This window comes from Trachymyrmex septentrionalis, unplaced genomic scaffold (assembly GCF_001594115.1).
Source record: "Trachymyrmex septentrionalis isolate Tsep2-gDNA-1 unplaced genomic scaffold, Tsep1.0 scaffold109, whole genome shotgun sequence".
NCBI classification, from domain to species: Eukaryota; Metazoa; Arthropoda; class Insecta; order Hymenoptera; family Formicidae; genus Trachymyrmex; species Trachymyrmex septentrionalis.
Window position 1 is genome coordinate 917690 of NW_017304217.1, and position 27589 is coordinate 945278.

Below are 27589 nucleotides of genomic sequence, written 5' to 3' on the forward strand. Positions count from 1 at the left end.
ATATATATATATATATATATATATATATATATATATATACATTTTTCAAGGAGAAATATAATCGTTGAAAATATTCGATATTAATGAAAAAGATGTAATAGAGAAGCAAAGTACTCACCATTTTTTCGATATCTGATTATTCGCACTCGATAGCAAGCAGCGTGTCGGACCACGACTCGTTCACTGTCTGACTTTGCGGATAGTACGATCACTGCGCTTCACTATTTAATAGCAGCGCTACATACGGTATCTGTCTATGAACCGGAGTTCATAAGCAACGCGAATCAGCTTAAACTGCTATAGTATTCATGACAATTGCATATGCGGGTGCACATCTACATACATACAAAGTACACTATCGGTCATTGTTTTCTCGGGAATAGTTCAAAGTAGTACAGGAATGCTTCTCTTTCACAAACTCCGGCAAAGAGAGAGGTCAAAGATATCTTACATACAAGAATAATTACCTTCATTATTTATAATTAAAAATTTATATTTCTTAAAATATTCGTCACGAGTAATCTTTTTACACTCTGATTAGTATGATCATGTAAATACATATATAGAAAACGGGCGCAACTTCCAATAACCTTGACTTTGACATATGTTGTCAAGGTCATGACCCTAAGTAATCTCCAACAAGTTTTAGCTGTCGCTCGTTATCCATTAAAAAATTAACAAAAAAATGTTTGAAAAAATAACGTCTTATTTCTGCTATACATATACATTGTATATAGAGTGTGTTTCACTTAACGCCCGCAACATTCGCGGAATCATTTTATCTTTATTGTTTATTAAATATTAAACAAGAATAAACGATGCTCGCGAGCGTTGCGGGCGTTAAGTGAAACGCAGCCATACACTGCTCAAAAAAAATTATGGCATAGAAAAATTTTGAGCAAAAATTGACCAACTTTGATTGACGATAACTTTGCGAAAAATTATCGTAGAATAACATTTTTTTTTCTTACTTACGAAATGGTTTTCCACGCGCAGAAACTTTCACCCCTCCTGCTTCAGGGACGCACGATTTTGGCAAGAAGGGGTGGACCTCGCTTCGCATGGAAAGTCGTAATTTCTGTTTCATATAATAGAAAAGAGATATCATTTTTTAACTTTTTGGTTAATAACTTTTTAACGAACAAGGAGATGCCTAAAACCTGTTGGAAGTCATTCAGGATCATGACCTTGACAATATATTGGAGCTTGCCAAGGTCATTGGAGATAGCGCCTCTTTTCTATATATTTATTTTATACATTATAAAAATAATTATACCGGGTATTCTCAAAATAAAGCGTTATAAATTTTTATCTCAGAAATATGGCATTATTGAAAAAATTTGTTCAGGCAAAAGTTGTAGGGTTCAGAAAGATCTATTTACTAATCTTATCAATTTGAGTGGCGTCACCAAGATCAGATCAAGGTTACAAAATCGATTTTTTTTTTAAATGGACCTACTTTTGTTTTCAGAATCTAATAGCTGATGTCAAGAGCTTTCCAAAACACTATAAGAAAAAAATTTTTTTATTAAGTAATTTTTGAATTATGATGCTTGAGAGTTACAGTACCGCCGGCATTAGCATTACCTAAGGTGTCCGACCGACGGCTGAAATCTTTTGAATGTTGTTCAAAATCATATTCTGGATATTATTTATCAAGATCAAAGCTACTGGAGATTGTATCTCTTATTTTCATTTTTACGTAAAAATGAATTTTTAGTGCAAAAATGAAAATAAAAGGAATAATCTCCAATGATCTTGACAAATGTTATCCAAGACATGATCCTGAACGACATTCAAGAGGTTTTAGCCGTCATATCTTGGGTAATGCCAATGCCAGTGATATCGTAACTTTCAAGCATCATAACTCGAAAAGTACTCAATAAAAAATAATTTTAAACAATAATAAATATTAATTAACGGACAATGAGAGCATTTACAGCGCAATATTTGGAGCGCAATACATAAAATATATTCACAATACTTTTACATTACTTGTTAATACAATATTCTTGCAATAAACGCCCATTAATTAATATTTATTATTGTTTGATTTCCGAGAGCCCTATTAAATATAATTTGTTTTTTAAAAATAACTTTATTATATAGAGTTTTGAAAAGCTATCAACATCGGCTATTAATTTGGAATCAAAAATAAGATGTTCCACACAATGAAAGAAAAATTCAGATAAGGCTAAAGAGAGTCATACTGACTAAAAGCGAAGAAATAGGAGATGCAAATAATAGATATTGATGGTTATCTTCATTTATTTCGACTCCCTTTAGAGTCCTTCTCAGCGAATACAAAATCAAAAATCTTCCATTGAGAGCTCAGAAGTCACTTGCAGATTGACAGAAATGCAGCAATCAATACACTACATTAATTTTACAATTTACCATTATAAAACAAGAAAAGACAAAATCAAATAATAAAATAATATAGGAAATTAAGTAAATGAGAGTTCGGTGCGGTACTTAAGGCATAATTATTAATTACATGTATATTGTATTTTTGACTTGCTGTACGAGTACACTCGAACGTTTCGACCATTTCTTGGAATCATCCTCAGCGTATTCCACCCTCCTGCGTATTAGATAAGTTCCTACTCAGCTGCGTATTTCCAAATGCTTCACCATGGTCCAAAACCAGTGATGATTACAATGGAATAACAGATACCTATATATGAGGTGTTAATAATTAGTATTTAAAATTATTATCAGCTGAAATTGCGAAGAATCTGAAGAACAGGAGCGTGAAATAACAATTTTATTATAAAAATTAAGCAAGTTTCCATGTCAATTTTACAAAATTTTAATGAGATAACATTGTAGTTATGATCTGTATCGGCGTCAGAATCGTTATGATTTAAAAATTATTTGCGAGAATATGAAAGTGAAACAATTTACTCAGAAATAACAATTTACAACTTTAAAATTAAATAAGAAAATTAAACTGTGAATTAGATACATATCATTGTTCTGAATATAAATTCGTGTCTGTTCGTTATGACGTGACATTTAAAATTAAACGTTACAATGTAATAAGGGGATTAACAAACAAGTATTGAAAATAAATACAATCAATAGTGTCAACCAATGCAACAAAGTTCGAATATCAATTTTGTTTAAATGTATCCAATAAGGAGGCATACAAGTGGCAAGCACTCTGTGTCGGTTCTTAAATTAAGTCCATTTTTTCTTCTGTATATAGATGTGAGACATTTCGGAACTTAATCGTTTATTGAGAAATCTCTCCATTAGGGCTTCTAAGTATTCGGATATCTAGATATCCGAAATCAATTCTGATCCAAGAACTGAAAACCGTATTATTCGCATAATCCGGATATCCGAATTATTCGAATCCGCGGAATGCGGATCTGAATTTGGATCCGGAGTCTAAAAAGAAAAAAACATCGATGTATTTAATGAATTTTAACATAAGTTACTTTTCAAATCAAAATTGAATTTTGATTCACATATATAATATAATTGAAGAAAAATAAAATTAAAAAATATAAATATAGATTCACAAGAATTATACAAGCACTTAAAATTCAACTAGACTGTTTAAGGCATTTGTTTCTATAGGTTGTGTCACATATATGTCTTATGAGATTTAATATTATTGATAAATATAAATATTTAGAACAGATCTCTCAATATTTCTTAAAATGTTAATAACAAAGATGTACAAGATGTACAAGCTAATAAGAGAAATATTTGTGAAATAGAAACCAATCGAGTTAATGTAACAACATAATATAGTAGAGAGCGCATCGGTCAAAGTTGGATGTTTCGAATAATATAATATTGATTACATTTGAGATTAATTAAATTCATAAATCAAGAATATTATATTATTCGAAATATCCAACTTTGACTTAAGCTCTCTACTATATTAGAAATATTTGTATTTCTAATATACTTTTAAATAAGTGTATAATACAATGACTTTAGTATACAGTCAGTCTGCACTAATGCATCCAACCGAATTCACTATAAATTTGCTACAAATCCGGAACCGAATCTGAGAATCGGATCTGGGTTCGACTTTTATTATTCGAATTCGGATATTTTAGAAAATTCGAAGCTCCGAATAATCCGAATTTAAAGCATCACATTTCGTAATTCGGATAAACGAATATCCGGATAGCTTTAAATCCGAATCAATCTTGAAACCCTACTCTCCATATAAAGAATTTGGATATTCTCAAAATCGAATTCATGGTTAAAACCAAGTCGATGTTCTGTGATAACTGATTGATTTTTATTACTACTGTTAATGTGGTTTCGATGCTCAGATATTCTAGTGATTAATTTTCGACCTGTTTGCCCAACATATGATGGATTGCAATCTTGTAAACCATATTTTTATTGGAAAATTTTGGGAGAATGTCCTTCTGTACTTTAATAAATCGAGTTTATTTAAGCTGAAAAAAATAGCTTCACGTTAATATTCTTGACAATGAAAAAAAGTAGGATGTATCATTTAAAAAAATCGACATGACCTTGACCTGACCTTGGCGACATCACCCAAAGTCAAATTGATAAGATTAGTAAATAGATCTTTTTGAACCCTACAACTTTTGTGTTTCTGAACAATTTTTCTCAATAATGTGTTTCCGAGATAAAAGTTTGTGACGCTTTATTTTAAACATTCGGTATAACATTCGGTTAAAAGTTACGTAATAAATCTTAAAAATCTATGTTTTACAAGCTATTGTTTCTTGAATCTTTTTGGGCTCGACAAAGTTATTAATTTTACTCTTCTAGGAGTTTTATGACATATAATAGGAGCATCAGACTTTGGCGGAGTATTTCTAGTTTTGATTTTGGTCACATCGCTACTATTTTCTTCATTATACACCAATTTGATATCTTCTGTTTCTTCTTCATTCAATTTTTTGTCTATTTCTAAATTATTTTCTGATGTAATATTTTTGCTACTGATAATTTCGTGCGGTTTCTGTCCATGAAGTTCTTCAGATCGATTATTCTTTACTGTGTTGAGTGTGTTGCTTTTTATAAGTTCAACGTCCATCGCACAATCATCCACATCGAATGTTGGAAAATTGTTTTTGTCTTTGATTGTATTGTGCAAAGATTTTTTACTAGAATTTTTGGATGCTTCCTTTATTATTGTACTCTCTTGTAAAGAATTTTCTTTCATCTTATAAATTTCTCCTAGTTCACCTTCTTCAAAATGTATTATGGAACAGTAGCCATCGCTCGAAGACGTGATTAAAATTTTGCCATCGCTAGACCTATAAAAAAAGACGCTAAGACTCGGAAATAATTTGAATAACAAATATACCATATTGACAATGACGTACCACGAAAGATCATTTAATCTACCATAATGAATGAGCGATACCACACCGATCGGAGAAGTCTGCTGCGTATCGTAGAGTAATATAGAACTCTGCGTCGCGACAGCGAATACCATTCTATAAGGCAACGATACCAAAGCATCTGGATTATCCTGTCGCAATTTAAAATAGACAGGGCAACATCGTACTGCTATAGTACATTCATTTAAAGTAGGTAAGATCATTATTGGTCTAAAAAAAATCAATTTTATTATTATGATTGTTTTTAAGTCAAGCAAGGGACTTGGAATTTTATTAGAGATTTAATACTGACTCCCTTATATCTTTTCTAGAGAAAACAATTACTGCATTTGATATAGTCTCTGTGGTCTCCTGCAACTCGATTATTCCAGATGGAACAAAAATTAAGGATCCATCTATCGAGAAGGTCAGCCTGCGGAAGAAAGATTTGAAAGTGTCGTCATAAAATAGACGCACGAGTTTCCCTTGCAACGAGCTACCGGATGGTGTTGGAATTTTAGACTTATAAACGCGCTGAACAACTTTTTTCGTGGCAATGTTTATTAAACGACAGTATCTGAAAATAAAGAATTTGATTCACATTTAATTAAAATTTAGCAGACGCTTTATCATTTGCGTAATTTATAATTGAATAGTCAATACGTGAGAGCAGCTCTATAATAAAAATTAAAAAACCAAATATTGCAAAATTTTCCTTAGCTTTTTAGTTACAAATTGAATGATTAAAAAATTGCAAAAGTTATAAATCCTACAAAATTAGAGGAGGTCTCATTGTAAAAGAAGCCAAATCCCCAAATTCCTACTGTTGCAAATATAGTTATGTTCATTAGTTAGGTTTAATAAAAATGACAGAGATTTGTTACAAAATTAATTAAAAGTTCTTTCTACTGCAAAATCAATCATTTTACTAAATAGAAAATGTATTCCTTATTATACACATTTTGTTAACTAAAACTAATAGATTCTTAATTTTTTAATCTTATTGATAGTTTGAATGAGAAAAATTATACAAGCTTTTTTGTTCTCGCCGAAAAATTTCAAGTGGAGGTAACGATTTTTGCCAACATGCTATTCAATTGTGGATTACATACCTGTCTGTGCTGATAGTGCATACATATTGATTGCAAGGATCCCAAGATACTCCTTGAACAAAACCTTTGTGATCCTGTAATATAGCAATTTTACGACCTTTCTGGATATCCCATAGTATAGCGGTATTATCAACAGATCCAGAGATTAAAAAATTGGAGTCCGGCGACCAACTAATATCATAAATGTCTTCGATGTGACCTTTCAGTACTTTCCAGGAAGTCCACTGTTCTTTATTTTCAGTATCGCCTGAAGGTGGAGAGAAATCTCGTCCCTCTTTGACTTTCCACAAAATAATAATCGATTCTGTGTATTAAAATCAATTGTAGTCTAGGCAATTCTTTTCCTTAACAAGATAGGAATAATAAGTAGTTAGTAAAATAACATCAAGTGGCCGAACCATCATCTCCTGATGCTAGAATTTCTCTCGACGAAGAAAATCTCACAACATTTACTGCTCTCTGATGACGATCCAAGTCTGCTGCAAAACTCACAGTAGCTCCTCCACATTTGGTTGTTGTTAAATGCCAAATCTATATAGAAACAATCATTTAGATTGCGAAAAATCCTTGAATGTGTAATCGTAATTAGATCAAGACGTTAAACGAATCCTTACTTCTCAAATATCTGACGACATTACTAAAATCATGTACAAATTTTAGCATTATGTTCCATTAATATTATAAATATTATATATGTTATTTTTAGATTATTATTATTAAAAATAATATACTACACAACACACACACTCTATTATTTATTATAAATATTTTTTATATTTATAAATATAACTTGATTCTTTAATAAAAATCACACATTTTTGTGCTTTTTCTTATATATTTTATTTGTTACCACACATACATATATAAAGAAAAATGAAAAATCTATTATTCTTTAGCTTCGTGTGTTCAAAGTAAATACCTAATATAATTATAATTATAAATAGAAAATCAGCTAATATATAAATAATACAAATAAGCGAAGAAGTGAATGTCTATTCGGTCAAGACAAATCTTAGTGCTTAATAATATTTTTGTACAAGTTTTTACAATTTCCAATTTAATTAAGTATGTTACCAAAACATGGCAGTCTGCTCCTCCAGTCGCCACTCTCCAAAATGTACCTCCTTTCAGATCTTCGTATAAACCGCTCTGTATATCGACACTCAGAACTGGGTCGCGATTATGCCACGAAATTTCAGGAGTAATACATTTCATTCTGTCGATCAAGATACAACAGGTAGATATCGTAAAGCTGTAGACGGATAAGAAAACAGAGAGTGAATCAGGAGTATGCGAATTCTACTTAACCTTCAAGCTGTCACGTCACTCGCGCCAAGAATTTTGTCGACGATCAAGTTGGGTTAGGCAACAGTTGTCATAGCAACCACTTGCGCGACATCTGACTTACTGACGTTTCACATTCCACAAGCTAAACGTAAGAACGTAAAGTCTGTTTTCTGTGGCTGAACTAGTGTACTTTTGCAACTTAAAGGGAGATAGATATATGTTTTGTCCGCTACAGTTTGATATTTGTCGAAAGCGAGAAAGAGAGTTCTAGCACAATCTAATGCAGGAACAGAAAACAGAAACAGATCACTATTTATATTTCATGAGATTTCTTGTATGTACAAATAGCAACAAATAGTAAATGAGTTCCTTAAACACGAGGCAATACACGGTTATCGTAATCCTGCAATATGTTATATTGCTCTTTGACGTTTGCATAAATTCGTTCGCGAGCTTTGCCAGGCAGCATCCAACCGACCTGCTGGTACTTTATGTGTGCGTAATAATTTTTTATAATTTTCGTCGTGCCTTTATTGTGACGATTCATTGTTGTGGAATTGTGTTTAATCAATGCAACAATTTCAGGATTCAAGACTTTTGCCTCATCGTAGCCCTCACGTTGCTCTTAGTAAACTTCTTTTCTACTTACATCTTTCAGGTGAATCTGCTAATCCAAATTTGTAGCCAGATGTTATTTTTTTTTTTACATTTATGTATTTTCATGAGTAGAATTTATTCCAAGAAGAGAAGTCTCGTCGCTCAAGTATTGTTCTTTTTTTTTTAAGTTTTTTTATGTCAGTAAGAAACTGATAATTTGATGATTATTCTGTACATATTCTCTGTTTTAATTAATTAAAGACACAAACTGTTTTATTCTTGAGGCTTCCACAGGTGCTTTCTATATAAAGCGGGTTTTCTCCGTGTCCAGATCTATTCTTGGAATGCCCAAATTGGCATAAGAATGCGAAACGCATAGTCTTTATACAAACTATTTTCTTATATAATTTAAATTATAGAGAAGAATTATAGTTACGTGTAACACTCACACATGCACACAACACACGCACACAATTTGTCTTTCTTTTTATATTGACATTAAAAAACCTAGAAATTAAGAGAAAAACAAGAATTGGGTGACGATTTTCTTTCTCGAAATATACGAAATTATAGGAAAATCAGAGTAAGGAATGTTATACTGCAAATTTACAGCGTGTTAATCTGTTAAAAATGTATTTTATAAGTGAAGAACAGACTTTAAATTTTCAGAAAACGATAAAGAAAACTAACACACTTTACAGAAAATAACAATATACCAATCAGTAAGATGTTAAAAAAATTATTAAAAAATGCTAAAAGTATAAAGAAATATATTTTGTTTACCTTTAGTTAAAGGACCTAATGCACTTTAAATGTCTAGGCTCCTTTCAGTATATAAATTGAGAATTAGAAAAATGCTCTCTGAACATTTCAGATTAACTTAAAATATAAAGATTTCATCACTAAACATTATGTCATTTCTCTAATTCAGAAAATAATATTTTAGATGAGACGCATTTTAAAAATTTGCTCCTTAAGTGTGTTAAAGGAACTGAAAAATTGAATCCTAATGAAACGAGTTATATAGGGTCTACAGCAGGAGTTATAGACGATCGTAAAATTTTAAGTCGTAAAAAATTAATCACAATCGATTATTCTTCTCATATTAAATTGTGATTAGTCAATTTTTCTATGACTTAAAATCCTACTATTATCTGCGACTTCTATTGATCTCGCATTTGTTTTTACATATAATATAGCTTATAATGTAATAAATAAAAGATGTAGACTCAATAATGGATATTTTTTTAGCTGTAGTGTATCAAATGTGCTGTGTAAATGCAAGTTTTACATTTTTTTATACACCAAGCTAAAAAAAACTATCCATTATTGAGCTTTGTGTCTACGACACCTATCTGTATTCATCGCATTATAAGTCATATTGAATATAAGTCATATCGCAGCCTAAAGTCATATGTGAAAATTAATTCAATTCATTCAATTTTCCATATAATTAGATAATGTGGAATTCCTTAACAAAATGCCAGCAAAATTATAAGTATTGTAGAATATGATGGCAGACTAATCATTAAAACTAAGCAGAATCTAATCGTTTCATAATCATTTAAATGATATTAGTAATCTACTATGTCGGCAAACTTTGTTGATGGAACGCAAGCTTAATTTGGATGCAACTGTCATCTGCTACAATATTCTATTTAAGCTGGAATTACTAAATTACGTTTACTGATTGACAAGTTTTTACATCTCCTATATCATATATATTTGATACAGTTATGTAAACCAGGTTTCATTTCCAGGCAGGTTTGATACAGCTACTGTACACAAGATTCCGTATGACATTAGTATTATGCATTATCTATATGATATTATCAATCAGTTTGCATACATGGCACATCAGTATACATTGGTCAATGCCGTTAAAACATTATTGGACAAAAGAATTTTACACTCTTTATTCTGCACATAGAACAGGTACAACATTAGAAAACTTAGAATATTATTGTAGAACGTTGATAAATAAATGGTAATTCAGGATTTTTATAAAGTTGCAGTGCTATATTATTACTTTTACAAAAGAGCCTCTCTGAGAATCGGTGATCCAAGATTCTACAAAAGTTCTGCTTGGGTACAAAAGCAATTGAGTATTCCGTGATTACACGTAAATAAAATTTCGATGAGACATAAAGGGTAATTGTAGCTCTGATAAAATATAGATGTAAGAATATATCTGTGTATTTCAAATCTATTATTTTAAGCTTTTTATACAATGTCTTTGTATTTATACAAATTTATATGATTATATTACATAAATAAAACGAAGTTGGTATATCCATAGATTAATTTCTAAATTTATATATTATACAAACATTGTACAATTTATATACATTGTATAAAAAAACTTTTATTACAAACTTTTTATATACATATTTTTATATTTGTACGTTTTATGTCTTTCGAGATCGAGAAAGAAATGATTTTATACATTAATGAAAAATGATTGTACCAATGTACACACACCAATAAATTAATGAAAAATAAATCATTACTCTATACTTCTTATAGATTATCTTTTGATTAGTCTCGAGCAATTTATATATGTAATCACTCATGTAAGGATGTTCCATAACTCTTAATTAATATTTCTGGGAGTGAAAGAATGACATGAAATATTAAACTAAAAGTTCCTTTCCCAAATTTTGGCTTAAACTATGTATAATCAATAAATGGGTAAGTTATTTATTTATCTGTGCATTTATTTATTAATTAATATGAAAAATTATAATAAAATTTTAATCGGAGGAATATACAGTAAGAACGAGGAATAGCATGCTGCACTCCTGCGTATTCCGATGACTGGGCACAATCCGATTGATCAACTTTAATTGTTAATAACTCGGTAAATAATGGTTTGAGTCAAAATTGGGAAAAGAACTTTTAGTTCAAAAATTCATCCTCTTTCACTCTCAGAAATATTAATTAAGAGTTATAAGACAACCTGTATATAAGTTTACTGAGTATTGTACAAAGTTCCAATCATAATATCTGGCTGATGAATCTATTTAATTGTATATCAGAATTTGTTAATAAATTTAAAATAATTAAAATTTAAGATAGATAATTGTGTAAGTTTATTACATTTATCTGTGACCTAATATTGTCTTTATTTTTATATTAATATAAAATCAAAATTAAACTTTCAATAGCGTAAGATACATAGAATATATATTACAAATTTTCATAGTTTATTTTTCAATATAATGAGAAATAATTCCAATTATACATTCAATACTTTTTGATAATAAATGTTTATAGGAAATATAGCAAATGCTGTTTATTTATACACTTTAAACTAATAATAATATAAACAATGAAATGCAATTATATATTATTAGGTATTTTATCAAATTTGTATTAAAAAGAAAAATATAACGAACTCTCACACAATCCAGGGCAGTATTATATTAAAACATAAAATATATGAATGGTTAAAATATGAATAAGACTTTTTTTGCAAAAACGAATTAATATTGGTAGGCATATTTACATTGAGTGATAGGTGGGACTGTCTATTTATGTCCTAACAATTGCAGGCAATTGTTCGTGTACTCACTCATTGTAAAGTTTTGTTCATTTTTGAATCACCGTAAGGTTTGTTCTACAATAGAGTTTTAAGAAATTAAGCCGTAAGAAATTAACCAATCATAATCGATTATTTTCACATTTAACTGTGATTGGTCAATTTCTTACGGCTTACGACTTGCGACCCTAATATAGAACAGGCATTATAAAACATAATTTATTAATAGTTATTAATCGTAATAACTGTATTTTCTATACATGATTTTTTTGTAACAAACAAACTTAGAATTGACCACACAAACATTTGATCTTAATATTTATCTTTCAATTTCACGTGAATCTGATATATTGAAAAATATAAAAGAGCGCTATTACTTCTCGATCGAAAAGACGAAAATCTAAAAATTTTTTATTGTGCAAAATATGAATATATTTCAAATATATAAATATTCTTTTTAAGAAAATCTAGAAGTTTGCGTAAAAATAATTTAGTGGTTCTACAAGAGAGATCTTTTTTATATCGGCTTCTATTAATTATAAATTAAAAATTAAATTATGCAAAAACTCTCTTACATTAACCTCGCCTTATATGTAAAACTCTATTACATTAAGGGTATGTTCAGAGTTACGCATGAAGTGTATAATATTATTTTATCTTTCTCTATTATATATATTCGATGAACAACAGAGACAAATGTTGCATGATGCGCTTCATGCATTACTCAGAACGCATCTTACGGCTCCTGAGTACTCATTCCAGCCATATTGAATCATGACGTCATAGCGAGAAATATGTCATAAGCGACACGTTGATTTTTCTTGCATGCCATTTGTAAATAAAGAGAACTTGGATGAAATGAAGAGATCGTTTTAAAACACTTGTAAAAACACTTGTAAATAGTAAAAGGCACATAAAGTGCGTTTATTAGTTTTTACTTAATGCGCATGCATAGCCTATTTTCACTTCACGAGCTTTTTTCGACCCTTTATTAACTATCAAGGGGGATAAGGAGAGTCTTCGCCTATTTTTATAAGGGTTTTAAAGCGATCTCATCATTTCGTTTCATCTAAATTTTCTTTATTCACAAATGATATGCAAGAAAAATCAACGTGTTATTTCTCGCTCATGACGTCACGATTCAATATGGTTGGAGTGACTACTTAGGAGTCTTAACTTCGCATTTCACTTATCAGGTAATGACTAATAATTTTTATATCGAATCTTAGGAAAATGTCATACTCAATAAAAGTAAAAACAAAATTGACATTCTTTGTATCTTAAATACTTACATAATACTTACATTGTATACAGAGTTAGAGAAAGTTATACAAAGAATTTACTTGCCCATGTATGTCACTTTGGAAGTGACTACTAAATTATGGCAAGTAAATTTGATATATTGTTCGTGAAAATATCCTATATACCACAGCGAGATATTTTTCAGGCAGCATCTTGCAGGCTTAGAAACTTTTTTTTACATCTGCATAGTATGATTACCATGCAAAAAGAGTAGTTTGTCAATCAGATGAGGCGGTAAAGTTGCTCGCCTTGTATCATATTGAATCTGCACGTCTGGCGGGATGCGTGAAGGTGGTGCGCAACAAGCGGGCACACAATGATATCTGCTCACTAACTTTGCCAGATTCGGACATTTCGCCGACACTTTCGACCACCATTGCAGCGGACAATAATCGAGAGGTGCTGTAGGTTCCGACTGATATTGAACAATTTCGAGATCAGCTTTTTCCTCCGCGGGCATACCGGCCTTTGTAGTACATAAGCCACCAAGTAAGAATTCCATACCTGTAATTAAGAATTGATCTAAAATGTTTATTTCACGTTGCCTGCATAATTGAAGATGCATTATATGTAATTATCTAAAAAAAAAAAAAAATACCTGAGACTTTAGTTTTTTTACTTGGTACTGCCTCATCTTCGTTCTTTATCGAAACATCCCCAGATTCTTCCTGAATTAATTTCGTCAATCTTTCCTTTATAGGTGTGCTGACTACACTTTTATCTTCTTCAGTGACATATGGCATTGTTTTAAATCTGTAAAAATTAGATATATATACATAATAAGATATATATATATATATGTTCCCAAAGTAAGTTACTTCAATTTTAATGGGATGCTGTATGACTTACAATGAAATTCAGAAGTGGCCTTCATTGATTTCAATGAAATTTGGCAGGATTATAGTGTGTTCTCCTGAATATAATCATCATCCTTATTTGGGCGTAGACGATCAATCATTTCTCAGATATTTCAATATTAAATTTAGCAACAGCAATTCATTAGAATTTGTACGCGAGTTCATGATGCTTCAAAAATTTAACAATAAGAATTTTACTGGACCATATATATTTGAAAATTCAACAACAAGAAATAGAAGTAATAACTGTAACGGTCAAAGCTAGATCTTTAATGCTTAAATAATTCAATCTGAATTACTATATACACTATATATATATATATATTTGCATATATGTCATATTTACAGTCATTCGAATTGGTTTTTCGGACTTATCAACATAATCTAAAGGCTTAGGACGCTCATACGGAATATAAGAGATCCGGGTTCGATTCCCGGCCGAGGTAATATTTTTCGCAATAGTTTTTTTACAATTTTTCAGCATATTAACATCTTTTTAATATGATTGAGCATCAAATTATTAAAATTGCTTGTTAATTTAATTCGCGATATTACTACAATAGTTTAATTGCATTTATAAGTCCGGAAAATCAATTCAGCACGCAGTTCGAATGATTACAAATATGGTATATATGCAAATACATATAATTATTATATAGTATAATTATATAATAATTCAGAATTATTTAAGCATTAAAGATCTAGCTTTGACCGTTACGGCCATTACTTCCGTTTCTTGTTGTTGAATTTTCAAAACTTTATGTTATATTTATTTTTATTAAAACCTGCATCCTAAAATTTGTAAAAGTAGAAATGTGTAATAAAAATAATTAATTTTTCTCAATAATTATTTATTAAAGCATATGCCAAAAAAATTAATTGCTAGTGAGGTTTAAACTCGAATCTATAAATTAAGAAGCAGTTACCATATCCACTACGCTATAATTATATTCGAAATCAACGTTTTAATAAACTCTCATGAAAATTATATACAGCTACTAAATTTAATATTGAAATATTTCGGAAAGAAACATGGTTGATTGTATTCAAATAATTATATTTAGGGGGACACTTTATAATTCTGTCAAGTTTTATTGAAATCAATGAAGACTACTTCTGATCTTCCCCTTGTCAGTGAATATAGTCGTTTAGTTCACTTCAATTCCCGGTTCCTATCCTACGTATATTTCAGTTTTATAAGTTCATTAAAGAGTTAAAAGTTAAGAGTGAAAGAGTACAAGATGTACAATGGTAACCCGTTTTAAAATTAATAATATATATTAAATGTATAAATAATTTCCGCGGATTTTTTTGCAAAAATATATTTATTAATATATTTATTAATACATATAAAAGAAATGGTACAAATATTTCAAAATATTAGTCTTTTGAATCTATCACTTTGCAATTTTTCAGACAATATATGAATGTCATAGTAAAGAAATGCTTTGGTGCGCGTTTATCGTTTACATCAAATTCATCAATATCATCATTTTTAAATCTTTTAAACCAATCTTAGTACAGTCTTTCAGATGCAATTTTATCTCCATAAGGCTTGAAACATAATTGAAGAATACTGGCAACAGGAACAAGGAAATAAGTTTCTGAATAATAAATTTCAATCTATAAGAAACCATATATACCAGAGTACACAGTTTCTGACGAGTTGAAATCTGTTGCTCCCTGACAGTCCCTATTGTCTGTACTTTTCAATCGTGCGTTAGGTTTACATCTCAAATGATTCTGATTGCTTCAGTAGCGGTTTTACCGCAAGGAAAATAATAAAATACAATGGCAAATGCATCTTTTTAACGTTTATTTTCAATTTAAGGATGTACGATCGATCATTTGCGGGGTAGGTGGTGAGGAGGGTACGCTATTATTCTTCATTGGTAATATCAACCCAATATATGAAATATCTTTTAATAATAAGAAAGACTAATTTATGATTTATTAAAATAAAAAAAAACATTGATTGCTAATTTTTAATTATAAATCATAATATTAATATTTTATTATTAGGAAATGCAAATAGTTTAATGTTTTATGTTCGATGATTATCGATAACTTGGCAACGTTGCATTTTGAAAATGAGGTTGGCATTTGTACTCGAAACTTTTTGCGCATTAGTAATTGACAGTTAATTAAGGTTAAAATATTATTTTCATATACATATTTTACACGAGTTATTTTATAGAAGATGCTTCGTTATAAAAGCAAATTTATAACTAATTCATATATATAACTAATTCATAACTAATTGATAAAAATTTTATATTAAAAAAAATTTAATTTTAATATCACAAATTATGTAATACGAATTATGAGATAAGAGTTATATGATAAAAGTCATGTGTTAAAAGTTATGTTTTAATATTTTAAACGTTATAAGTATATTAAATTAAAATTATTAATACATATTTATATTATTGTATCAATATCTTTAAAAAAAAACATCTCTGCGTATTTTTTTATTATAATGTTAAATAAAAATTTTAATACTTAATATAAGATTAATATTGTATTAAATTAAATAAATACTATACTGAATTAAAAAAAAATAAATATCTTTTTATAAATCAATTTAATTTACAAAGGGAGAATTACGTTCCTAGTTTGAATAAATTTAGTGGATGACGTTATTTGTATATTAATACATGTATATTTATATATTAGTATCGTTTTTTTTTTCATATATTTTAGTATATATATTTTCAAATATATTTTTATTATTATTTTTAACTATTACTGCAGTAATAGTTGTATTATTTAGTTTAATAGTTGTAATATTTTTTTGCAGTAATAGTTGCTATAGCTTTCTTAAATTAAAAACATAACAATAAGTTATAAGCAAGAAACATATATTCAATCACACATGTATCATAGGATGAAACTAATCGCAATCTAACCTAACATCGGAAATCACAGTGTTGCCAAGTTTTCCGCGTATATTTCTTTAGATGCTCAAATAAGCATGCTTTCATTAGCTTTTTACTTGTATACAAATAAATTACACAGTAAATAGAGTTAAAATTCTTACAAGGATGTAAAAAAAAGGTTGTTTAAAAAAAATTATTTCTATGTTTTTTTATGTAGATCGAAGCATTTTAAAAGTAAATAATTATGTAATATATCGATCATTCAATGCTATAAGACGACACCATAATGCATAAAACTTTAACTTTAGCTCTTTCTTTCTTAAAAATTACACGTCAATCGGTTTGAAATTTTAACATAGTATTAGTTTCGTTTTAAATAATATTCTGTGTAATTTTTAGGTAGATCGAAGCATTTTGATTTTTCGATCGTATTTTCGACCTCCTTAACTAAAAATACAGTTAATCGTTCAACTGCAAATTGTTATATAGTTTTCGAAATACAAATTGACTAATGGAATCAACTTTATACCACCGACGAGATATTATTAAAGACGGTCGGCGCTTATGGAAGTTCGCGTGCCTGTTAAAATTTAAATGATTAAAAGTAAGAAACCAATAATACAATATTAATTTCATGATTTATTAGTTTCGTAGATATGTACATATATGTTTAAAACTTAATAATACTCTTTTTATTAAAAAGTGTGATTTTAATGTTATCATCCGAGTTTGATTATTAATAGAGATGATAACTGCAGAGAAAAAATTGTAATTTTTCAGCAATATTTAAGATATTATAGCATTAAAAGTATGCATACTTATTTATACAGCATTTATATAATAAAAAATCATGAATTTAATAATGTATTATCGAAATATTTATGTTAATAGTCATAAATTTTTATTAATTGTCGGTACCGTCATCGTTCTTCAATTATCCCGAAGCTCCCCAGACCCCATTAATAGTCATGAAAATTTGCCCAGGACCAACAATCTTTAATTAAGTACGTCGTCGGTGACTTTACTAATGGAAAAATTAATTAGATGCAGAAATTTAAACACCGTTGTTAACGCCATCTAAAGTTAATAGTAGAAACTTATTCATACATCTAATATACATATGTATGTACATACGTCTGTTTTCTGTTTCCGCACTAAAGTCTGCACTAAAATCTCTTACTTCTAGTAGAGACTCTAAACTGCATTATAACTCTCTTTTTCGCTTTTGACAAATATCAAATGTACCTCATCTATCTCACTTTAAGTTACAAAAGTATATACTAGTTTATCCACAAAAAACAGACTTATTATTAACACATTCACAAATAGAAAGCTCAGATACAATGGAAGGAGTAAGGAATTGTTCCTTATTCCTTTCATTATATTTAACCCCTAAAGACTCATATTAATATACCTGGGATCCAAAGTAGTTGCAATTTGTAGAAACAATGTGACATTGTAATCTGCATATCGTTCGAATAACATATCCGACAAGGATTCTTTAAAAGTCTTAGCTGTGTTACTGTCTGATTCTTTCACTTTAAGATGCGAAGATACAAGTTGCCAAAGTAATGGTTTCAATAGGGATATTAGAGGCATTTTTTCTTCGCTTAATGTCATAATAGTAACTTTGAACGGCGCGAGAACATTGACAATATCTTCCATAATTTTCCACTGTTCGTTGGATATTTCAAACATTTCATGATCTATCCCATCGGTATTTTCTAATATAGAGACAATCATGTTACGGCGTGCAATTATTTGTTCCAGCATCGTGTATGTAGATATCCATATGGCTGGATAATCTAGGAATATAGTATTTTCATCCAACTACAATAAGAACAATAAATATTAAATTTATAAAATTTCACTTACCAATTTAATACATATACGCTAGAAAAAAAATGTAGCCTTTAACAAAACTGTTTAATTGAAACATCTTTCATTCAATAGCAGCTAGATATCTTGTTTTATATAACAAAGATATTTAGTTGTTTCGGCGAAATAAATTTTGATTCTTTATAAATAATAAAAAATATTTGTTTGTACTAATTAAACATTTTTTGTTTTAACTGTTGTATATTTTGTTGTTGCAGAAAAATTTTGGATCACAAAAAATTTTTCTAGTAAACATTAAATCGTATATATGTGTTAAGATAAAAATATTTTATGGTAAATATTAATTCATAATAATTACGTAAATACCTCTGACAATTGTTCTTGCATAGTCAAGGTTTCAAGTGCACGTGGATGGCTTATGATAGCACCAATAACCGATCTGCATTTGGCTAACGTTTGAGATACTTCAGGATTCTCGAAGCAAGCCTGTGCGCACATTTGCAGAGTATGAAGCAAGCATGGCACTACGGTGAAGCCACGGTTAGTCAGCGCCGTGAGCAAATTTGTTTTTGAAGTACTAACAACCACTGCCGTTATTTTCTCTACTTTAAGCTCCCATTCACGTAACAGAGACTCTATAACAGTTCCCCAATGGGATTCCTCCCAATCTAACGGTGCGTGAAAAGTGCTTAAAATCTTACATTCTAAAGTAACCTCTTCATCATTTTGATAATAAACTGACATAGTAACGAAATTCTCATTATTATTGGACTGCCACTCCTCAATGGTCAATGCCAGTTCGGAGGCAATATAGGACAAGGAAGTTCTCACAGATTCCCGAAAGGTATCATATATTCCAGGTATTATCTCTTCTTCCAGCTTGTTTTTGCTGGGGATCTCGCAAGGTGAGCGTAGAGTTGCCACTAGTCTTTGGAATCCACGTCCCTCTACGATCTCGGGCAATTGCAAATCCATAATTAGAAAGTCCGCAATAGCTTCCGACACAGTTTTTACATCGACTGACTGATTGACATTTTCCTCCATGAGGAACGCTACGTTCTGGCCGTTACTGTTAATACCAGAGCCACCCTTGATCATTACTCTCAGTGGTTGACCAATGGTGATATCATCCTCCATGTTTGACAGACTTATGTTAGGATCTGTAACAAATTGTATATCACCATCAATCTGAACGGTACCATCTGCATTAGTGGTATAGATATATTTAGCAGGGCTTAGGCCCTTAAGCAGCTTCTTCTGCATCTTTCGCTCCTTGTTGTCCAGTGAGACGATCTGTTTTGTAGTCGGCAGATTGGAGGATTCGAGGTCTCTCAGTTCCTGAGCATGCTTGTTCTGCAGGTGCATACGTAAGTTGCTGGTATTACGATTGTAGGCGATCTGCGTCTTGCACAGTATGCAGACAATTTTTACCTTGGTGAGAATGTCACCGTCATCGGTGGCTGGAAATCCAAAGAATTTCCAGTAAATACTTCGCATCGACGGCGGCACCACCAATTTCTTATACGTATACGTGTGCTTCTCCTCCATCATTTTTGCCAGTACCATTTGTATATCATCCTTGTTGTCGTCCGACGTGCCTGGCTTCACCGCCGGGTTGTTCACCAACGTTTGTTTGTTACTCTCCATGCCGTACACTCGAGTACGTTCGACATGCGATCACCTGCGATCACCGGCATGTAGGTATATCGTTTTATGACCTATGGCAGGAGAGCCTGGAGAGTGGAGAGCGAATGTCACCGCGACAAAAGCTCCAATATAATCGCTCACCCAATATTCCCAACAATCCAATTAAGTATAACTACGACATTCGATCAATCGGAATGAAACGCCAAATACAATTCATATCGCGTCTCGCGTGTCTCGCGTGCAGACTGCGAACCATGGAAGAAGGCATCGCCGCGCGAGAGTCGCGCGTCGCGCGTCGGTCGCCTCGCCTCGCCGCGCCGGCGACGCGAACAGATGCGAGCAGACGCGAGTGCGCTGTGCGAACTGCGAACTAAGAACTGTGACGAATTTTACCGCGAACGCACTGCTCCGATATATCTAATTTCTCCCCACGTATACACAATACACATATAGTTCCGGACCGACGTCGCTCAGTTCCACACTCTTTTTCGCGGCTATCGAAGTTCAATTCAATCCCTCGCGTCGAAAGGCAACGATGGCCCCCGCGCGATCAGCTATCGACTTATTACTTGCGACGATGTGATATCGACTTTTGTATCCGTTCGTTTCGCGAGAGGAGTATCGTTTAATCGTTATATCTATAGACCTCTCGCCCCCGATCGATTCGAGTATTACACTGTAATGGCGGTAATGGCGAATCAGACGCAATGGGACACGCTCGCTAATGAACATTCGAGCAACGACGCACGACCAAAGACATATGTATATATGTAGAATATACGTATGTATATGACTGTGGTTAAAGTCTCGCTACAAATGCTTTGAAGCGTTTGATGGACCAATTAGAAAGAATTTTACAAATTAACCAATTAAAAAACACTTCAAAGCTACTTTGTATATATAGCATCGCGTTGACCAAATTTTATTATATCGTATCCTGCATTCATTTACGCAGCAGTTAGCGCAGAAATATTACTTTATCCTTGTTGTTCACCGAGGCTACGTTTCAAAACTTCCTCTCCGAAAAAAATTTACTCAAAATATATAGTACACGTTACGTATACTATAGCATATAGAGTAAAATCTTCCTCGGGGAGGAAGTTTTGGAACGTAGCCCGAGTGTTAATCAAGGATTAAATGATAGTCTCTGCGCTAACTGTTGCGTAAACGAATGCATCTATAGATTTCTATAACTATGTTTACACAGCTTGATTTACGTCGAAATTATACATAACATCGATGTTATGAAACTGGCCAATCATAGCTGTTCCTCTAAAGAATGGAATGGCTGTGATTGGCTAGTTTCCTGACATCAATATTATAACTTTGCCATAAATCGATCCCTGTAAAGGACTATGGCACACAAAAAAACTTAAGCAGTAAAACATAAGCAATAAAAGAATTGACTAATTACAAAAGAATCCGTAAGGCCATAACATAAGCAATAGCCAATCCAACATGTTGATTTCCTTAAATCTGTTTTACAATATAGTTTCAAGCCGTAAAAATACAATTTTATGATGTTGCTTGTCGCAACCATAAATGATCACGTGACCGAATTTTCCCTCAATTTATCTACTATATTGTCATCATTTTATATGACAATATCTACTGTATTGACACCATTGAAAAGTTGGATTAATCCAACTTTTAGCGACATCGCTCTTATGCAAAGATTTATGCCCGTATTCATAAAGTTGACTTTTCATATGCAGCACGCTGCGGCAGCAATTCATAACTATTGGTTAAAAATTTTACATGAGATGATGCATTTCCAACGCAAAATACATTTTGTCGCATCTCATTGAAGTTCAATTGAACGAACAACGAACAGCAAAGAATTCGAAGCCGAGAAAGTCTGTAATATTTGCAAAAAATGTGAAAATAGAATACATTTATAATAAGTACATACAATGAGTACATTTTTATTAAGATTTGAAGTAATGGGGATTCTAAATTATAAATAATTACCTGAAATGATAGTTGTTCAAATGGTAACTGCACTAACAGTTGCCATATAATAACAAATTTTTAGCTTTTTAAGTTTTTCATATTAATTTTCGAACAAATACAAAATACATATTTGAGGTTAAACTTTAATACATATGCTGTTGCCATTATTCCTTTTTATGCGTAGCAAATACAGCAAAAGCAATTATGAAAACAATTAATGGAATTGAAGGACTCTTCTTATACAAAATAAATAACAATAAATAAAGGGCAAAGTAAGAGTCAACACATTTCTTTAAAAAAAGTCACACAATTGAAGGAATAAATTACATATAGAGAAAAGTAAAATTTCGATCTAAATGTGTATTTAAATAGCAAATACTTTTTTTGGAATTTAATTGAATTTAATTGGATTCAATTAGATTCAATTGGATGCAATTGGATTGAAAAATTGCATTTTTTTATTAAAAATTTTAAATTAAACAGTATTCACAATTTTATTATGTTGCACAGAAAAAGCTAATATTTTTAGATTAAAAAGCATAGAGATATATATGCTCTATACGATTTTTATAAATGAATAAAAATGCATTCAGGATTTGAAAGCATTCATTTTAATATTCGTTAAATATTTCTGAAAATCTAATTCTATTTCAATTCATTTTAATCCTCGTTTGCTGGGTTATTATATATATTACATTAAATTACTATTTTTATTATTATAAGTATTGTAAATAACATAAAAAATATGATTTTATATTATTCCGCGTGTTCCGCTTCCGCTTATTTTGTTCCATGGGACGTAAAGGATTTAGGAATAGCGTAAGAAAGAAATGGCTGTGATTCGTTATGTTGATTCTGCGAGTTCCGTTCTGTGGTCAATTTTCGCTTCATGGAACGCCGGCTTAAAATGTAAACTTAAGTCTATAAGCCAATGATTGGGTTAAGTTCATATATTACGGTATATCCACACAACTTGCATAACTAGCATAAATAAATGCATAAAGAAAATTATCCAATCGCATTTCTCTTACAAAGTTACATGTAAAATGTAATTGAATAATTTTCTTTATGCATACGTTTATGCGGCTATACAAGTTTGGATGCTTTCCAATTGCAATATCCCTACACACTTTCGTGCACACGGCGACACAAGTTGCGTTCCAATTGTTCGTTATTGTTGACACAATACTATACATCTCAGTCGAAGCTGAGTAAGCTGGTGTTTTCTAGTGACAATTATATGTTATCAATTGCGACAGCTATAAATGAAGTTGGAAGACATTGAATGGCTGGCACTTTTACTTTTTTTTGTTTACGGGCGGAAAAAGCTATATTTAATCTAACTCTATCCGAAACGGTTCTCAAACGGGTACGCACAACGTACACATTCTGTTCCAATTGAATCGTGCACAATATTACACTTTGTACATTCCTGTGTACATTTATGTTAAGATGTGTTAAGCAATTGGAAAGCATCCTTTGTGTGGATATATCCTAAGGTTACTGTTACCCCGGATCTACAATAGGTACTTTAAGCCTCAAGTTGTAAGAAATTGACCAATTACAATCGAATTCAACAAGGATAATCGACTATAATTCATCCATTTCTCATGGTTTAGAACTCTGTTGTAGATCCGGAGATTACAGAAATTTTGTATGCGGCAGCCCTTAAACGCTTAAAGGTAAACCTTTAAGATAAATTTTCACGAGCTGCTCTAATTGGATGTTTCAGTGAAAAAAGGATCACGTGATCAAAATGGACGCTTAATATTCGTCAATTTTGATGTAATCTTTTTTGTCATTAAAACAGCGTTAGAGCAGCTCATGAAAATTTATCTTAAAGGTGCATTTTCACGAGCTACTCAAACTGGCCGTTTCAGTGACAAAAAAGGATCACGTGACGATTTTTGTCGCAAAACTATTAGAGCGATAATCTTATACATGAAAAAGGGCAATAAGCGTTTATTAAATTTGACATTTGAGTGACAGATTCGTGTTTTTCATGTATCATTTCCAATAATATTAATATGCTGAATTAAACAGTTATTAAATTATTCTGATTACATCGAATCCTCTATCTTGATTAGTAATAAAAAAAAAGAATAAATTAAGTTATGTATATCGCAGTCAACGATGTTTAACGCGGTCGATATAGTATATCAGCACTGTCAATAGTATTGACCGTTATAGTATATATTGACTATATAGTATTTGACCGTTTGATGCTGTAGTTGAAACTATTCAAACTACACAATTTCAACTGCTGGATACCGAGCGATAAATCTGTCGCTTTAATTGTTTATTTTAGTAGCACGTGAAACTATACCTTAATGCTTGATATCTCGGCTCACGAAAAGCGATGCTTTTTCATACTTTTCTCAGACAGATTCGTTCGTTTCGGAGGTACTTCGAATAAAAATGCGCTGAGTGAGCTTAATTTCATCAATTTCTAAAGCGATTTCTGAAGTAGCTAAATTAAACAGGTAATTTTACAATTTAGCACAATCATTTAAAAAATCAGTAAAATTAGGCTTATTCGATGTGTTTTTGTATGAAATGAAAGAATCTGACAGAAATAAGCGTCGCTCTGCCCCGCGAACCGGATATTAAGCATTAAAGTTGACTATTATTGAGGTTAGGAAATCTGTCGGAGATAAAATGAGGTCTATAATTGCACATGGGTTTTGATTTGGCGACAATACAATTATAGAAATCGTACGCTCCTTTGCAGGGGGGTGGGGTAAGAATCGCTTTGCGTAGAAAATCGAAACCCATGTGGAACAGTGTAATTATAGACCTTGTTTTGTTTCTGTGACAGATTTCCTAACCTCAATAGTAGTCAATTTTAACGCTTAATATTTTGCGGGGCAGAATGACGCTTATTTCTGTCAGATTCTTTCATTTCATGCAAAAACGCATTGAATAAGCCTAATTTTATTGATTTTTGAAGTAACTGTGCTAAATAATTACCTTTTTATTTGTTAGATTGAGCAAAGCTGGTTACTTATTCGCGAAAACGAGTTCACGTGTGTGAAACTCAAGAAGCTTACGTATCCGTTGCCAATGACACACGCTGATTCGAGACTGCCGATCTGAGATGCGTCTATCAAAAGAGTTTGGACTGCTACTACTTCTGATATTATGGCGGTTAATCAGCGTGATTGTAGTGCGAACTGCTCATGTGCCAGACGAGTACTGGCAGTCGCTGGAGGTGGCTCATCGTTTGGCGTTCGATTATGGATACCTCACATGGGAATGGACAACAATGATTCGTAGTTACATGTATCCGTTTCTCATATCGATCCTTTATCGGATACTTGCCAAACTTTCCTTGGATTACATGCTGCTGTTGACGATGCTACCCCGTGTCTTTCAAGCTATTCTCGTCGCCTATGCAGACTACAGATTTTACCAATGGACCAAAAACAAGTGGATGCTCATCTCCTTGTGCTTGAATCCATTCTGGTATTATTGTGCCACTAGGACACTGATAAACTCAGTGGAAACTGCATGTACTATTATAGCGTTATCAATTCATCCAATATTAGGGAGAGCAATTTCCATACTAAGCTTAAAATATATGTGGATTGTAGGTTTTCTTTGTATGATAAGACCCACTGCTGCAATCATGTGGCTTCCTTTGTGTTATATTCACATTCATTGTCTTCGTCACATTCGTTGTGATGCATTAGAAAAGAAGTTACTGCCTGGTCGATGCGTTTTAATATGTTTTACTTGCGCCATAATTTCTATATTAATAGATTGTTACTGTTATGGAACGTTTGTTGTAACTCCTTGGAAATTCTTCCAAATAAACGTACTTAGGAATGTTGGGAACACATATGGCATCAAGCACTGGTTATGGTATATTTATACTGCTTTACCTGTGCTACTTGGGTTGCAATTCTTTCCATTTCTAGTTGGTTTTTACTCAATATATAAGCAACCTTTCCTTTTTGCTAAAGAAATGATTATGCTAGGAATAATCTGTTGGACTTTACTCATCTACTCGTCATTGTCTCATAAGGAATTTCGATTTATCTTACCACTTTTGCCATTGTTAATATGCACGAGTTTCACTAGTCTTAAACATTTGAACAATAACGTATGTAAAAGGATCATAGTGATGTTCATGTGCAGCAATATCATAATTGGATTGTTCATTTCTATGATTCACCAACGTGGCACGTTAATGATAATGGCGCATCTGCGAAACGAAATTACTTGTACAAATACTTCATTGGCAGACGCGCTAATTTTGACCCCATGCCACAGCACGCCATTGTACAGTCATTTACATGTAAACATATCAATAAGATTTTTGACATGCGAGCCTAATTTGAGTAACACTGAAAACTACATAGACGAAGCCGATCAGTTCTTTGCGAATACAACAGTTTGGCTCAGAGATAATTATATTAACAATGCGAAAGTTGTGTTACCGACTTATGTGATAGCATTTGATAAAGTTGTGAGTGAAATATCTGAATTTTTAAGTACTTATAAATTAATTGCCAAAGAATTTTATACATATAGATCACTAACGGTAGGAAATTACGGGGAAAATATATTATTATATAAGCGTATGTAATATTTATTTTGTATACTGTACGATGAATGTATGTTCAAAAAGTATTCGTGCAGGGGAAATTTAATTTATGATAAATATGAGAAATGCCACTTATTCTCAGAAATATGATTGTGCGCCGTTACTGCTGAACTTTTAACACATCTGAAAAAAAAATATATATATATATATATTAATAATCCTCCCAAATTTATAATTACATATATCCTAAAATCTGTAAAGATCTTATTGCAAAAAATATTGCTTCAACTGGCAGTCGAACCTGGATTCATTTAAAGAATACGTATTGTATTAGTTAAATACATGTCTAACTTTGATCATCAAGTGGTGTTTGTCGTATTTAGGTAATGTAATTAAAATCCGACCGAAATCACTTTGTTACCTCTGACCGAAATCGAAAATAAATATTCGATTTTTATTCAATTTCGACCGAAATCAATCAAACTGAGGTTTTTGGATAAATCTTACGAACACTATATGATTTTCAGAAAATCGTTGAAAAATATCAAAATATGTGAAGTTTATGTACTCTTTTAAAAATAAAACTTTATTAATATTTTATTATTCCTTAAATATAATATATTATTCCTTAAATTATAAGAAATTTTCTATAAATTATAAGAGAGAAATTTCAGGCATTAAACATGTGCCATTTAG

General features: G+C 31.3%; 5 protein-coding genes across 12 annotated transcripts in view; 2 read left to right on the plus strand and 3 right to left on the minus strand.

Moving 5' to 3' along the window:
• The window catches only part of LOC108748405 (tubulin alpha-1 chain-like), an 11500-nt gene extending 10731 nt beyond the window's left edge, over nt 1-769 (minus strand). The window contains exon 1 of the mRNA XM_018486570.1: nt 119-769. Coding sequence (XP_018342072.1) covers nt 119-121 — 3 coding nt within the window. The 5' untranslated portion in view covers nt 122-769. The remainder of the gene's footprint in view (nt 1-118) is intronic.
• Nucleotides 770-838: 69 nt separating this feature from the next.
• On the minus strand, nt 839-7865 carry LOC108748355 (chromatin assembly factor 1 subunit B). Of its 4 annotated transcripts, XM_018486488.1 has the most exons (8): nt 7517-7744; nt 6841-6973; nt 6443-6746; nt 5644-5907; nt 5334-5561; nt 4868-5264; nt 2901-2906; nt 839-966 (listed from the first exon to the last, which is right to left on the minus strand). In XM_018486488.1, the coding sequence occupies exons 1-7, from the start codon at nt 7655-7657 to the stop codon at nt 2904-2906; spliced, it is 1470 nt and encodes a 489-aa protein (XP_018341990.1). In that variant the 5' UTR covers nt 7658-7744; the 3' UTR covers nt 839-966; nt 2901-2903. The 4 variants fall into 4 exon arrangements, with proteins under 4 accessions (XP_018341990.1, XP_018341973.1, XP_018341981.1 ...); XM_018486471.1 differs by lacking the exons at nt 839-966; nt 2901-2906 and adding an exon at nt 7751-7865 and having other exon boundaries at nt 3895-5561; nt 7517-7658; XM_018486479.1 differs by lacking the exons at nt 839-966; nt 2901-2906 and having other exon boundaries at nt 3895-5264.
• A 5-nt stretch (nt 7866-7870) lies between these two features.
• Nucleotides 7871-10556, plus strand: LOC108748495 (transmembrane protein 138). Of its 2 annotated transcripts, none has more exons than XM_018486712.1 (4): nt 7871-8224; nt 8315-8387; nt 10087-10261; nt 10336-10556. In XM_018486712.1, the coding sequence occupies exons 1-4, from the start codon at nt 8091-8093 to the stop codon at nt 10440-10442; spliced, it is 489 nt and encodes a 162-aa protein (XP_018342214.1). In that variant the 5' UTR covers nt 7871-8090; the 3' UTR covers nt 10443-10556. The 2 variants fall into 2 exon arrangements, with proteins under 2 accessions (XP_018342214.1, XP_018342222.1); XM_018486720.1 differs by having other exon boundaries at nt 10342-10556.
• A 2718-nt stretch (nt 10557-13274) lies between these two features.
• On the minus strand, nt 13275-21084 carry LOC108748306 (zinc finger BED domain-containing protein 1-like). Of its 4 annotated transcripts, none has more exons than XM_018486368.1 (5): nt 20533-21084; nt 19111-20425; nt 18320-18735; nt 13768-13922; nt 13275-13673 (listed from the first exon to the last, which is right to left on the minus strand). In XM_018486368.1, the coding sequence occupies exons 2-5, from the start codon at nt 20389-20391 to the stop codon at nt 13345-13347; spliced, it is 2181 nt and encodes a 726-aa protein (XP_018341870.1). In that variant the 5' UTR covers nt 20392-20425; nt 20533-21084; the 3' UTR covers nt 13275-13344. The 4 variants fall into 4 exon arrangements, with proteins under 4 accessions (XP_018341870.1, XP_018341878.1, XP_018341887.1 ...); XM_018486376.1 differs by having other exon boundaries at nt 19111-20097; nt 20176-21084; XM_018486385.1 differs by lacking the exon at nt 20533-21084 and having other exon boundaries at nt 19111-20204; nt 20308-20382.
• A 3599-nt stretch (nt 21085-24683) lies between these two features.
• LOC108748396 (GPI mannosyltransferase 3) lies at nt 24684-26966 on the plus strand. Its single transcript, XM_018486549.1, has 2 exons — nt 24684-24827; nt 25330-26966. Exon 2 carries the CDS (start codon nt 25442-25444, stop codon nt 26933-26935), a length of 1494 nt encoding a protein of 497 aa, XP_018342051.1. The 5' UTR covers nt 24684-24827; nt 25330-25441; the 3' UTR covers nt 26936-26966.
• Nucleotides 26967-27589: the final 623 nt, after the last annotated feature.